General features: G+C 33.0%; 1 protein-coding gene across 1 annotated transcript; it reads left to right on the top strand.

The window, feature by feature from the left end:
- Nucleotides 1-3,335: 3,335 nt before the first annotated feature.
- LOC141695026 (uncharacterized) lies at nt 3,336-6,929 on the top strand. The gene is made up of 4 exons (XM_074499251.1): nt 3,336-4,433; nt 5,853-6,060; nt 6,180-6,309; nt 6,398-6,929. Exons 1-4 carry the CDS (start codon nt 3,580-3,582, stop codon nt 6,676-6,678), a joined length of 1,473 nt encoding a protein of 490 aa, XP_074355352.1. The 5' UTR covers nt 3,336-3,579; the 3' UTR covers nt 6,679-6,929.
- The last annotated feature ends 6,784 nt before the right edge of the window (nt 6,930-13,713 follow it).

The raw sequence follows: 13,713 nt of genomic DNA, 5'->3' as shown, positions 1-13,713 counted from the left end.
TCACCATTAAAAATACTTCAAGAAAAGCAGAAAAACACAAACACACATCACCCCCCCTCTCTGTGTGATTCATTATCTAACATATTCAAATATATTCTTACTGAAATAAGTAGTCATGTGAAAATAAATAAATAATTATTTAAAATAGTTATAACTATTAAATTAGGTGTTAAAATAAGTAGAGTCATAAATTGATTTAAGTACAAAAAAATTCTTAAAAAATAGACATGCCACGTAAATAGGTCACTTGTTTTAATTAGAAAATTTTAATTTAGAATTACTTTAGTTTCTACGATATTCAAAACTTATATACTCAGTAGTATGTATATAATTTCTAACATTTTATTCAATAATAATTATAGTTATGAAAAATGTAACATGTTCTGATTAAAAAGTTAAACTCTTGAATTTTTTTTGATATTTATTTTTAAAATGCCTATAAAATTAAAAAAAAAGTAATAAAATTAACGTGTATAAAAAACACGTACAAATCGACCAAATTTTCAATATTACGTTTATTATAATAATATAGTAGTGGGATAGATCTGACAAAAAATAGTATAAATAGATATCAAGTAGATAACTGATTGCGGCTAACAAACTTTGGTAGTAGGTCTCTCATTGCAAATTTGACTCAAAATGATCATTAGTTAACTTAATTTGATCATTTCGATAAAGTTGAAAATTGAAATTACCAAAAATTAAAAAATGGTAACATAGGATGATAGAGCTTGTTTGGGGCTTTAATATGGTTACTAATTTTTTTTATGTGTCTCACGGAATAATGATTAAATCTGGCTTTAGTTCTCCATACATGAGTTATTTTTCAGATTTTGAAGATCAAAAACGAGATTTTATCATTATTCCATGAGATATATGACAAATTTAATAAATATATTGAAGTGCAGAGCGATCCCTACCCTCCCGTGTTCACATTTTTTAATTTTGGCTAATTTCACTTTTCGACTTTAATGATAAAATTATGTTAATTAATGGTCGCTTTGAATCAAATTTGTAATAAGTACCCTATTTGAGTTTTTTGAACGAAATCAGTCAACTACTCGATATTTAACCTAGGTCTACTCATGAGTTACATAACCCGCAAAATTCGACCCTAAAGTGAGCCGTTCAAGCCGAGCCGTTTAAATGTATGGGTTATTTTTTACATGGGTCGTTTAAAGTGGGTTGGGACAGATTTTACGTAATTGAAACCCTAAACCAACCCAGCCCAACCCGGTTCTATTATTAAACCCAACCCATTTCAAATTTATTACACCCCAACCCTTTTCAAATTCCATTACATCCCTAAAAAACCTAGAAAAATTTTCATATATTAAAAGTTTCAGTATACAACTTAGAATCCTAGCAGTAGCAGTCCCGCTCCTCACCGTGCAAATGCTTGAAACTATATAATTCATACAATTTATAATTCATACAATTAACCTTGCAAAGATTTACTTGAAGTTAAGAGGAAACCTGAATAATAGAGCCGAGCTCAATAATATACATAGATGTCTGAAAATATTTAGATAAGCAACCTGGGAACGTCGTGAACAATTATCAACTAATATAGTTATAAATTATGTCATTCTGTTTAGGACCCGTGAGAATGCATTGATCTAACTTTACTCGTATAATCATACATATTTTTGGTTATATAATTATATTTGTATCCTGAGTTTATGTAACACAATAATTACAGCGGTAAAAATGATTATCATAACTTTATTTATTTCCCCTACAATGATAAAGTATTGGGTAAGCTGCTGCCTTTCTTAGTTGTGTTTATAATTTGTGCTTACACATTCACTTGACCTGTAACTAGGGGTGTACATTCGGTTAACCAAAACCGAAACCGAATTTTTTTTCAATTAACCGAAACCGAAATATGTCAAATATGCCTACCGAAAACCGAACCGATTTTAATTCGGTTAGAAACCGAACCGATATAATTTTTTCGGTTAATAACCGAAAACCGATTTCGAAAACCGAAATTTATTTAAAATATAAAAAATTGACAAAAATAGATATAATTTTTTAGCCAGGATTTTAGAATTAAAAAAAATTATATATAATACAACATGAATGATACATAGAACACATGTTATACAAAGAATAAATGGTGAGTACATGTACATGACATGCAGGGAGTTAATGATCTCCAATAAACTTACATAATAAGCATATCAGAATAAAAATTACCTGTCAATAACTATTTACACCAATTAATTTTTATTTATTTTAATATTAATATGAGCTTAAAATACATGAAATACATAACCTATATACATTCGGTATTAAAAAGTTTCCAGATGTGATTATAAATATAACATATATTAAAGGTATAAATATATATATTAATATTTATTATAATAATATATAAATATTTATTATTATATTATTTCGGTTATTTTTTCGGTTATTTGGTTAACCGCGGTTAATAACCGAATAACCGAATAACCGAATTGTAAAAAATGTGATACCGAAAACCGAACCGAATTACATATTTTGGTTAACCGAACCGAAATTATTTCGGTTATTCGGTTCGGTTTTCGGTTAACCGAACCGAATGCACACCCCTATCTCAAATGAAGGTCCATCTTCTAGGTGGAACGATTTAGTACTCCTTGCATTTGGACATAATTTGTTTGCTGGTAGCAGAACATCATTTCCAGCAATGTTACCGTACATGTCTGAGAGTAGAGTAATAATCTCTTTCACTCTTCCTGTCATGTCAGTATTGGTGACTATCATATACATTTCAGCAGCAGTACTATCTAATTCAGCTGGTCTAAATAATGCCTTAAAGAAAATGTAAGCAAATCTGGATGGGAAATATTTAGAAGATAGTACTGATAAAACCTCAAGATTAAAATCAACATTATTCCTCTGCAACAGTCTAAGTCAAATATGTTATCTAGGCGAGTATATAAAGACGATAACCGAAATAATTTCACAGGCTGTAACAGGACATTGGATGTTTTTCCTCAAAACAAATTGTCGGTAAAGAAACACGAAAAAGACGCTTGCAACCCGATCAACCCAACCTAAACCAACCTAACCTGTCACACAATTTGTAAGGTTGAGTTTTTTTTTTAAAATTAATGATTTGATATTTTTATAACCCGAACTAAAAAAATTGGATCGTTAAAATGATCAAACCAACTCACTTTACTCCGGTGTAGCCCTAATTTAACCCGATAGATAAATGATCAAATTATATGCTATCATTCTATAAAAATAATCATGTGCGACAACTTTCAATATATAGTGAGTCCGACCCAAAATGTTAACCAAGGAGGCACAAGCCACAAAGTATATCTTATTTCGAGTTCGAAGCTTCCTCGTGGAGTAGGAAAGCATTATGAGTCCACGTGTCACTAAACCCATTTGCCAAAAGAGTCCTGACAATATGTATGTCTATCAGCACTTAAACTTACACAAATCAATAATTTCCCAATCATAATCTTTACTTCATAAAATTTCATATCTTACGTGAATCCCCTAGAAAAACACAACAACTAAACCATATTCATCATTTGGTTTCCTCTGCAAACACTGTCTTCTTTCCTGGAAAAAATGCTTAGAATATTCAATAGAAACCTCAAGCGCCTCTGTTCAAGACTCCGGTGGCCGGTTCGACGCAGGCCTAAGCCAAAGATTTTGATCAAAAAGCTTGAAAAATCAAACTCAAAGCTCCAGTTAGAGCATAAAGACTCATCAATCACTAATGGATCAGCAGCAATTCATCCAAATGGATCAAAATCAAGAAAATCGATACGTATAGCCACATTTAATGCTTCCCTCTTCTCCATGGCACCTGTCATTCCAAAGAATGAGTCATTTCCTACTTGTGTTTATGAAAATGGTGATCTAGCAAAGGCTAAAAGCTCTGTTGATGTTAATTTTAGGACTAATTCATTGGTTGATCGTCCGAAAAGTATACTAAAACAGAGTCCTCTGCATCCAACTTCAGTAAATTCTGAGGAGAATTTAACAAAGCAACAAAAGTTTGTGAAATCGAAGTTAAGGGTATCGATAAATTTGCCAGATAATGAGATCTCATTGAAGAGAAGTGGGCAGTTAAGCTTCGTTGAAGACGATAAAATCGACTCTTTGAAGGGAAAAGGCCAGTTGAGATCTAGTATAAGCATGCCTACAAACGGGAAGACAGTGATCAATGGACAGAGTTTTAGGAGTACAAGAACAGTTGTTGAAGTATTGAGAGAGTTGGATGCTGACATTTTAGCTTTACAAGATGTAAAAGCAGAGGAAGAAAAGGATATGAAGCCTTTGTCTGATTTGGCTGCTGCTTTGGGGATGAATTATGTATTTGCAGAAAGTTGGGCACCTGAATATGGGAATGCTATATTGTCTAAATGGCCTATTAAGAGGTCAAGAATTCAGAAGATTTTCGATGACTCTGATTTCAGGTTCGTAAATTCTCATCTCTTTCTTTTTTGTTGCTAATTACTTCCTGAAATTCTATTAGAGAATACTAATGATCATGCAAGTGTTTTCGTGATTTAGGCAATAAGAGTAAGGTTGTTTTGTAAAGATCACTGTATTGATTCTAAAACATTTTGTTTTTCATTTTCCTTGAGGTTTACAGTTTTACCATGTTTTAGGCCGGATGGATAAGGCTTAGAAGGAACTATGCCACAATATTAAGAGAATAGAAAAACATACTTCTGACTCGAGTTTTCTGGGCACAACACAAATGTAAACATAGTAACTAAAAATTACTTTCCTAATAGATTTGCAGTTGTCAGTTTAATGAATTAAAGGTGAAAGTATGTATACACATCTGAAAAGATTACTATTGCTCAAATTTTATCATTAACACGACTCCTAATACATTTCAGATAGTCGATGGATATGTGCGTACATCTTACATTTCAATGTGTTGTTAGGTTTGGTTAGTTATGTGAAGGATGGGTTTTATTTGTGCGTAGCTTTAAACTTCATCTGACCATTTCACCTAAAATTTTGGAGTTATCTGGATTCTGTACTGAGTTATTTGTGTTCTAAATCTCAGTACAAGTCTATAAGGTAGTTCTCATGCTTTCTTTTAAGAGTAGCATTGGCTGTCATAAGATTTGAAAACAGCTGTCTGCTGTAATGTACAACTGAAATTCTACCTACTGCTCAACTTTTTTAGGTTCTTCTCTGTTTTTTCTTAACATGTGATTCCAAATTATTCTGCATAAAATGAGTAACATGTTTTCTTTTACTCTTATAACTTATCCTAGTGTTAGTCAGTCATCTATCAACGCTTGTCCTCAAAGTTGTAACATGCATTACAACATTGTTAATTGTGTCTTAGTTGACTTGAGTGATTAGACAAGAAAGTTATTTGGTTTATCCCTGGTTTTCTATTCATTTTATTATTGTGTTGCTTCTGCTAAATAGTAGTCAGTTCATTTTCTTAAACCTAACACCCCCACTGTTTTATGATACCAGTCGTTTTAGATTTTGGTCCAATTTATTTTTTATGGATGGTTAAAGAATTTGGTCCATGTTATTTTTGACGAGTCACTTTCATCTCAAATTTACAAAATCTCTCTCTCTCTCTCTCTCTCAGTTTTTTCTCATCTTCTAAGTTTATTGTATTTACTATCAATATCTTAATAAATTTTATCTTGCTATAGGTTTTGATCCATCACGATTCTTTGTTCTCTTTTACTGTTTATGATTACGGGAATGCTTTACATATCCATTTGTTGCAGGAAACTAGAACTGAATAATAAGATTCCAAAATTATAAAGAAGAGCTAGGAATGAAAAAAAACTATGAAAATAGAAGACAACAATATTATTGACTCCATATTGATTTGTCTAATAATGATGTAGGAACGTTCTGAAGGCTACAATTGATGTTCCCCAGACAGGAGAAATTGACTTCCACTGCACCCTACTTGATCATCTCGACGAAAACTGGCGAATGAAGCAGATAAATGCCATAATAGGATCCAATGACACTCCTCACATTTTAGCTGGAGGACTTAATTCTCTTGATGAAACAGATTACTCATCAGAGAGATGGAGCGACATTGTAAAGGTAAGAACTCCAACTTCAAAAAAACTTGAACAGTCATACTTATTGTTCACAAATCACAATAGTGTAACACCTATCATGAACTAAATGATGCTAGTTCTAATGGTCTCTACATGAATCAGTATTACGAAGAAATGGGAAAGCCAACACCAAAGCTTGAGGTGATGCGATACTTAAAGAGTAAACAGTATACAGATGCCAAGGACTTTGCAGGAGAGTGTGAGTCAGTAGTCATGATCGCGAAAGGGCAAAGTATGAAAAACTAATCGCAACTTTATATCTGCCTGTTACGTAATGATTTCCTGGCTAGCATGATCATATGATTTGTTCTGTAATGCAGGTGTGCAAGGAACATGTAAATATGGGACTCGGGTTGATTACGTCTTGTTATCACCAGACTCTCCTTACAAGTTTATTCCAGGATCATACTCGGTTTTCTCATCGAAAGGGACTTCTGATCATCACATTGTGAAAGTAGATATAACAAAAGTAGATATGAATTCTCAACAACAACTTGGCACTAGGAGAAAACGCAAAGCGAAGCAACAGAGAATTGTAAAGATAAATAATTCTTCACAATCAACAAAAGGTATATGGAAAACAAACACTATTAAGAGATAATTATTTCATAGACTGTATTTTAACCAGATTTTCTTGATTTGGATTGGATTTGTTTATTTGTTTTTTCTTGTTGGAAATCAGAGTATATAGAAAGGGCTCTTTTAGTTGCGGCAATGTGTTCGATACTACTTTTCCAGTGTGTATATATGATTGAATGAGACAATTCGAAGACTTATTTATGTAAATCTGTATATATAAGAAGTAGTTTTCATTGAAATGATTTGGACCGGGCACAACCAACGGTACAAAACTTTGCATATATTTCATTGCTACTTGGTAGCGGCATTCAAAGTAGATTTAATTGTTGTGACAGATGAATTTATTTTTGTTATTCTTCAAGTATTTATTAACCATAAGATCGAGAGAATCGCACAAATGGTGCCACCACATAGTCCTAGACTGACAGAATGAGATTTAAGCGCTGCTCTTGATTTAGAATACTTAGAGAAAAAAAGAGAACCAAACTCGAAATGTTTAAAAATCTCTAAAGCACAACGTTAGCGAAAAATAGTAAAACTCAATGAGAAAAAACGCTATTTCCCGTCTTCAGTCATCATCTAACGCCTTAAATGAAGAACACAACGTTTCTGTTGCAGAATTAAGCATTCTACTGCATAATAATTTGTGTTCAGCAGGAGTGTTGTTCAGTCATAAAATCCAGCATCTCTTGTAGAACACATCGTTCTGTGTTGCAAAATTCAGAGTTCTGCTGCAGAACTCAACGTTCGATACTTACAAGAAACTACATTTTGGTGTAAAATGTGTGCTCCGCAATAGTGTTCGGGTGAAGGACAAATTTAGCCTATTTTTACACAAAATTAACAAAAATAACCAGTTTCTGAAAAGTTGGTCAACTTTAGCCGATGGGATACCCAACTCTCAGTGGAGTATCCACTTTATACAAGATACCCAACTGGCAGTGGAGTATCCCATATATGAAATACCCAACTACCAGTGGAGTATTCTATACAAATTGGAATACCCAACTGACAGTGGAGTATTCAATCGGCCAAAATTGGCCACTTTTTTCAGAACGGCTATTTTTGTTAAATTTTTTCAAAAATCGGCTATTTTTGTTATTTTTTCATAGGGTTCGATGTTGGTTGGTAAAAATTACAAGTATTAAAGTTGTGAATCGAGCATTTTTGTAAGTTTTACTCCTTCTGCAAGTCTGCAACTACTTCTGAAACTCCAAGAAAATGAAACCAAGTATTCTGATGACTTAGCTTACTATCATAATCACAGGTAACGTAATCTCTAACTCAATTTATTCCTATCCTCCTTCATCTTCAGAGAGATATATAAACATGACTCTTATACAAACGACATTGTATGGTAGATTAAATAGACTGTAAAACAATGAGCTTTCACAGCTGCCTTTTCAAATTTTCATTTCTAATTTGCATCTGCAGTCTTTGTTACATTGCTCTTTCCGATTCTTCTTACCCTCCCATACAAAACCGTGTCTGAGGGTGTGCGAGTGGTGCCATCGCACAGGACCCTCAAGGGGCACATTTTTTTCTATATACATATGTATATATATATATATGTTTACTAAAATAGGAAAAAGAATGTTTAGTAAAATAATATAATTTTTTAATGTTAACAATTTGTAAATGAAAAATAATTAAAAAAAATATTATACATTTAAATAATATTAAATTATTATCTTGAATCAGTCATATTAATTCTCAAAATACTTATATAAAAATTATTTAAAAATGAAAGTTGCATTGTAAATCACCATTAATACTCTAGTTTGACTAGGAAAGCTTCTACTTTTAATGAAAAGTTTATAGTTAACTAATATATTTATATATAGTTATTTTTTATTGGTAACAATATATATTATTATGCATTCAAACAATGATTCAAATTTTAGGTATATTATTCATCTTAAAATATCCAATTTTAATGTATATATTTTATGAAACAAGTCAATTTAATATAAACTAAATTAAATAATGGGTTGAAGAGATCTAAATTATAAGTTTATGTATAAATTAATTTTTATTTGAATATTTTTTGTTTATTAATATTATATCTTACTTTTTTATAAAATAATATATCATAAGTCACATGTATAACTTATCTATTATACATAAATATTTAATTTCTAAAATATAGTATAACATATTAAAATTTACATGTATAACTATTTTTTATTTAATTTTGATTATGTAATAAAATTACTTTTTGTATTTTAATTATTATATTTTGTAACACCCCCAGATCCGGGGTCGGGGATCCGGGTCGTCACGGTCTTTCTTTCCACAATATCACTTCACTTAATTAATAATAAATAACCTTATGCTGTGACCCCACACTAACACACACCATAACCCGTTATAGTCTCAGAGATGAAATTTAAATAAGTACAAGTCTTTGAATCCACAATTTAAAAGTTATTACAACCCAAAATGATTACTTGATAAATTTACAGTTAATTGCCATTATCTGCCACAAGTTATAATTATACATAATTTGATTCTCAAAAGTAGATGGTCTGATCTACAATAGATCTACCTCTGCAGCTATAGCAGCTACAACATCAACGGGAAGACGCGGGACGCTTCCCACACGCTTGCGCTGGGTCTGCTGGAGTCTGGCCATCTTTCCTAACTGTTGTTGTGTGATGAAGAAATAAAGCAAGAGTGAGCCTTACAGCTCGCAAGATAATATATAGTGATAACAATAATATAAGTATCTAAATGGATACTTACTAGAATCTTTTATCGTGTATAAGATAATTACTAGTATATACTTACTAGTATATGAGCCTTCTCATAGTACTCATGAAAGTCTTGGTCAAAAGAAATGAACCAAGTTTGATATCTTAATGTGATGAAGTCGCAAAATATTCAGTATATATACATATATACTTTTCAAAATATTGGAAGTCCTCTTCCATGCATAATATACACAAAATCCCAGTGTATAACTGTATAAAAAAATATCGTTGCAAGGTGATCTCATATATCTAACCTTGTCTCAACGTTTTTCTGAAAATCTTTGTCATTCATAAGACAATTATTAATTAGATATAAGTTTAAAAGATGAGGTTACCAAATACCCCAATATACTTATATCTTTCCCAATACCACTTGAACTACCACCATTCAAGTTACAATCAGTTTCAAAAGTTCATCACATAGATGAGACTACAAGACAAGATTTGAATAGATTCAATCTTTGAAATATTATTGAATGAAATAAAGTTACGAGATACTTTATTTAGTCCCGATATATATATATCCACATATATATATCTCTTAAACATTTCCTGGAACCTCTGTTATGTAAAGTATGAACAGAGTTTGAAACATCCAATGAATTTTGGAAAGGAAAAGAATTTTGGCATAAACCAGATATCTTGCTGATCAGGCAAAGATACCAATAAGTAACCTTTTCTACTGTAGATGGATGAATTCCTCACCGGTCATCACCCTGGCCGCATTAGGACCTCGCGCTAGACCGTTACCCGGCCCCTCACGCGTTGATGGACTGCCACCCAGCCACTTACACTTTCATAGACCGTACCCCGGCCTGTCGCTTATGCCGACTCAATTAGATGGGCTTACTTCCCGAACATTGGGCAAGTAATCAATTCATTTACCAAAACCGCAACCTCGTTGCGAATATAAAACACATCACAGAGCCGGATTCCCCAGGTTTTGAGCGAGTATTTAAATCCCCTTAAAAAGGAAGATCTTAAATATAAAAATGAGTTTTGGGATCCGCTCTAACTTTTAAAAATCATTTTGAAGACTCGAAAACACTTTAAAGAGTGTTTGGAGTAAAGCTGATTTAATGAAGTAAATCAGTCCCCATATATTAGAAAATATCTGAATATTATTATTTAAATAATATTCTCATAAAGAATAATCTTTATAAAAATAATTGAAGTAGAAGTATTAAAACTTATACTTGAAACGAGTATTAAATAACCAAAGATATACTTATATGAAAGTACTATCTTTATTTGAATAATCGAAAATAAGTTTGATTATTTACACCTTATTCTTTAATAAAATAAAGAACAAATCTCAGCAAATAATCGGAGTCATAGATCCTCAAATGAATATTCAAAAATATTCATTAAATAATATAAACCGAGTCATAAGCCCTCGAATGAATATTCAAATATTATTCAAATAATAAAATAAAAAGAGTCATAAGTCCTCGAATGAATATTCGAAATAATATTCAATAATAAAATAAAGGAGTCATAAGTCCTCAGATGAATATTCGAAATAATATTCAATTATAAAATAAAGTTAAAGTTATCGAATAAACCTTATTCGATTAATAGTTTTGAAAACTATAACCATATATATATAAAAATATATATATTATACTCGGGAACATCGACTCCCGGTTTAGAAATATGTTCACCTTTGGGTCCCCTATACTAAGGGTATACGCAACTACTGCTTATCTCTAGCATAGGTATTATGCAACTATAAGCATCGAAATCAACAGATAGATAACCAGATTATGAAACAGACATGCATATATACCATATCAGCATGCTCCAATATATCGCAAAATTTGCTAATAACAATCATGCACTTATCACAAGATAATGCATATACATATATTTACATCACAACAACAGTTATAACGGGTAGAAAACTTGCCTGAGCGACTGGGGGTTACGAATGGCTCGGGACGAGTCTGGTAACCTATAAGCAACAAGTAAGTTGGAATTAAACCAAAGTCACTTGTAAATCTATACCCTAACCAACTCAGACTCTAACGCTCGTTTTGCGCTCACTGATTCGCTTAAGTCACTCGGGTACCCTCGGCTCCACCATTTTTAATAATTTAACCTTTACGAGTTTTAAAGCGATTCCTTCGCGAGTGTCTTACCAACTGCCTAACACACTTACCATAAATGTTTCATACATTAATTAACCCTTTTTGGTCCTTAACCTATGTTTCAAAGTAAGGCGAGGGGAAAAGTTTCGTTCGCGAAACGCCGTTACTTGAAATGGTCGTTTCTCCTAAACCGTGCATCGGAATCGAACGAACTACATATCAAAACGAAGCTCCTAACATGAGCTATCTAAACATGGCAGTGGTCATAATCTAGCAGGGGGTTCTCGGGTCCTAATGTTATGCACAAAAACAGTCCAAAGAAAATCGGACGTTACAACGGCTATGTTTACGCGATTACCAATGTTTAAACTATCCCAATTAACCACCAACCAACTCATAACCATCAATACAACAAAACTTCACCTAAACCATACCACATCAGTCCATAATCTCCAAGGTTTTCAACTCAAACAACCACAATCAAGACCTATGAACTATAATCAAGCTTCAATTACCAAAACACTTCCAAATCAAACCAAACTACTAATAATCACAATCCATGCTTCTCATTTCACAACACCAACCATTAAACTTACTAAAAAATAAAGTAAAGGCTAGGGTTTGAAGTTTATACCTTCCTTGGGAGGTGTTAAGTTGCTAGGAAGCCTTAGGGAGCCTCCTACAAGCTTGATCTTTCCAAAGAAATCAAGAACACAAAGTTAGGCTTTGAAGTTTCTAAAAGTCCGATTTAAAGAACTGTCAAAATGAGGGTCTTACCATGATTATTTGGACGAGACTTGTGAACAAGAGTTGTAGGCCATCTCAATACCTTTCCAATGAGCTATAGAACACAATATTTGAGGGAGAAATGAAGGAGATACAGCAGTTTTAGTGTTCTGGTTCTGTTTTGGCCGAGAGCATGAAGAACAATGCCTTGGTTTCTTTTTGATTTTGATGAAAAATGATTTGCTTGGCTTGGTTGGTTTGATTTTTGTGTTTGTTTTAGTAAATTACCTAGTTGCCCTTGATTTTGTGTGGTTAAAAAGTCACCACATCTCCTTCCTTTTTTGTCATGCTTGTGTCATCCTCATGATGTCATCCTCCCCTCCTTGTCCTCTTTCTATTGGCTGGATGACATCATCCCCACTAATCCCCTTGATTAACTTCCTAATCGTTTGCCTAATGACCGCTGATCTGTTATACGGTTCGCTTAACTTTCGTTTTCGTTTATCGTTTGAGGGATCATACCCGGGATCTTATTACTTAGGTTCCCTTAACCTTTCTCAATATATTATATTCCTTTTATGATCCTCTCCTATAATCCTTTAATTTAAATCCTTTTTATCCTGTTACCTTTTTCTCAAATCTTTCCGTATCTAGTGTATTTCCGGGAAAAATCAAAGTGTTCGGATTTGGATTCTGACGATCTTTACATACACTTATATCCTATATAAAGTACTAATAAAATCTCAGAATATCCATATCAGAACCCCTACATAGTGTGGCATGAAAAGTTTTCTCATTCAGCAAAAACACTATTCATAAGGGTTTCAAAAATTTCCCAAAAATTGGGGTTATTACAGTCTCCCCTCCTTAAAAGGATTCCGTCCCGGAATCAGATAGAAAATGAATAGGGATACTCTCTTAGCATTGCACTTTCTAACTCTCGAGTAAATTTTCCCACATTGTGGTTCTACCATCAAACTCTTACTAGTTTGATAACCCTTCTCCTAAGCACTCGTTCCTTTTTACTCTATACCCTTCCTGGTTGCTCCATATAGGTTACGTCTGGTTGCATGTCTATGCGCTCATATGCCCCTATTTGTCTGGCATCCGAATTACACTTCCTTAACATTGATACGTGGAACACGTTATGAACTTGCTACAGGTTCGGGGGTAGGGCTAGCTCATATGCTAACTTCCCAAACGTCTTAATATATCCAAGGGTCCAACAAATTGTAGACTTAGCTTTCCTTTCTTTCCGAACCTCATCAATCCTTTTCAAGGGTTTCCAAGGGGATACCTATAACATTACTAGGCCCCCTATTTCATACTCTTTGTCCTTTTTTGAGTCAAATCAGCATACCTCTTATGTCCATCTTGGGTTACTACCAGCCGTCCTCTGATTAGATCTATTATATCCCTGGTCCTTTGGACTACTGCGGGTCCGAGCATCTTGCGCTCTACAACTTCATCCTAACATAAGGGAGATCG

The sequence above is a fragment of the Apium graveolens genome, chromosome 11 (genome assembly GCF_009905375.1).
Source record: "Apium graveolens cultivar Ventura chromosome 11, ASM990537v1, whole genome shotgun sequence".
In the NCBI taxonomy this organism is placed as follows: domain Eukaryota; kingdom Viridiplantae; phylum Streptophyta; class Magnoliopsida; order Apiales; family Apiaceae; genus Apium; species Apium graveolens.
The sequence above is the reverse complement of the archived record's forward strand: the minus strand, read 5'-3'. Positions and strand labels throughout refer to the sequence as shown.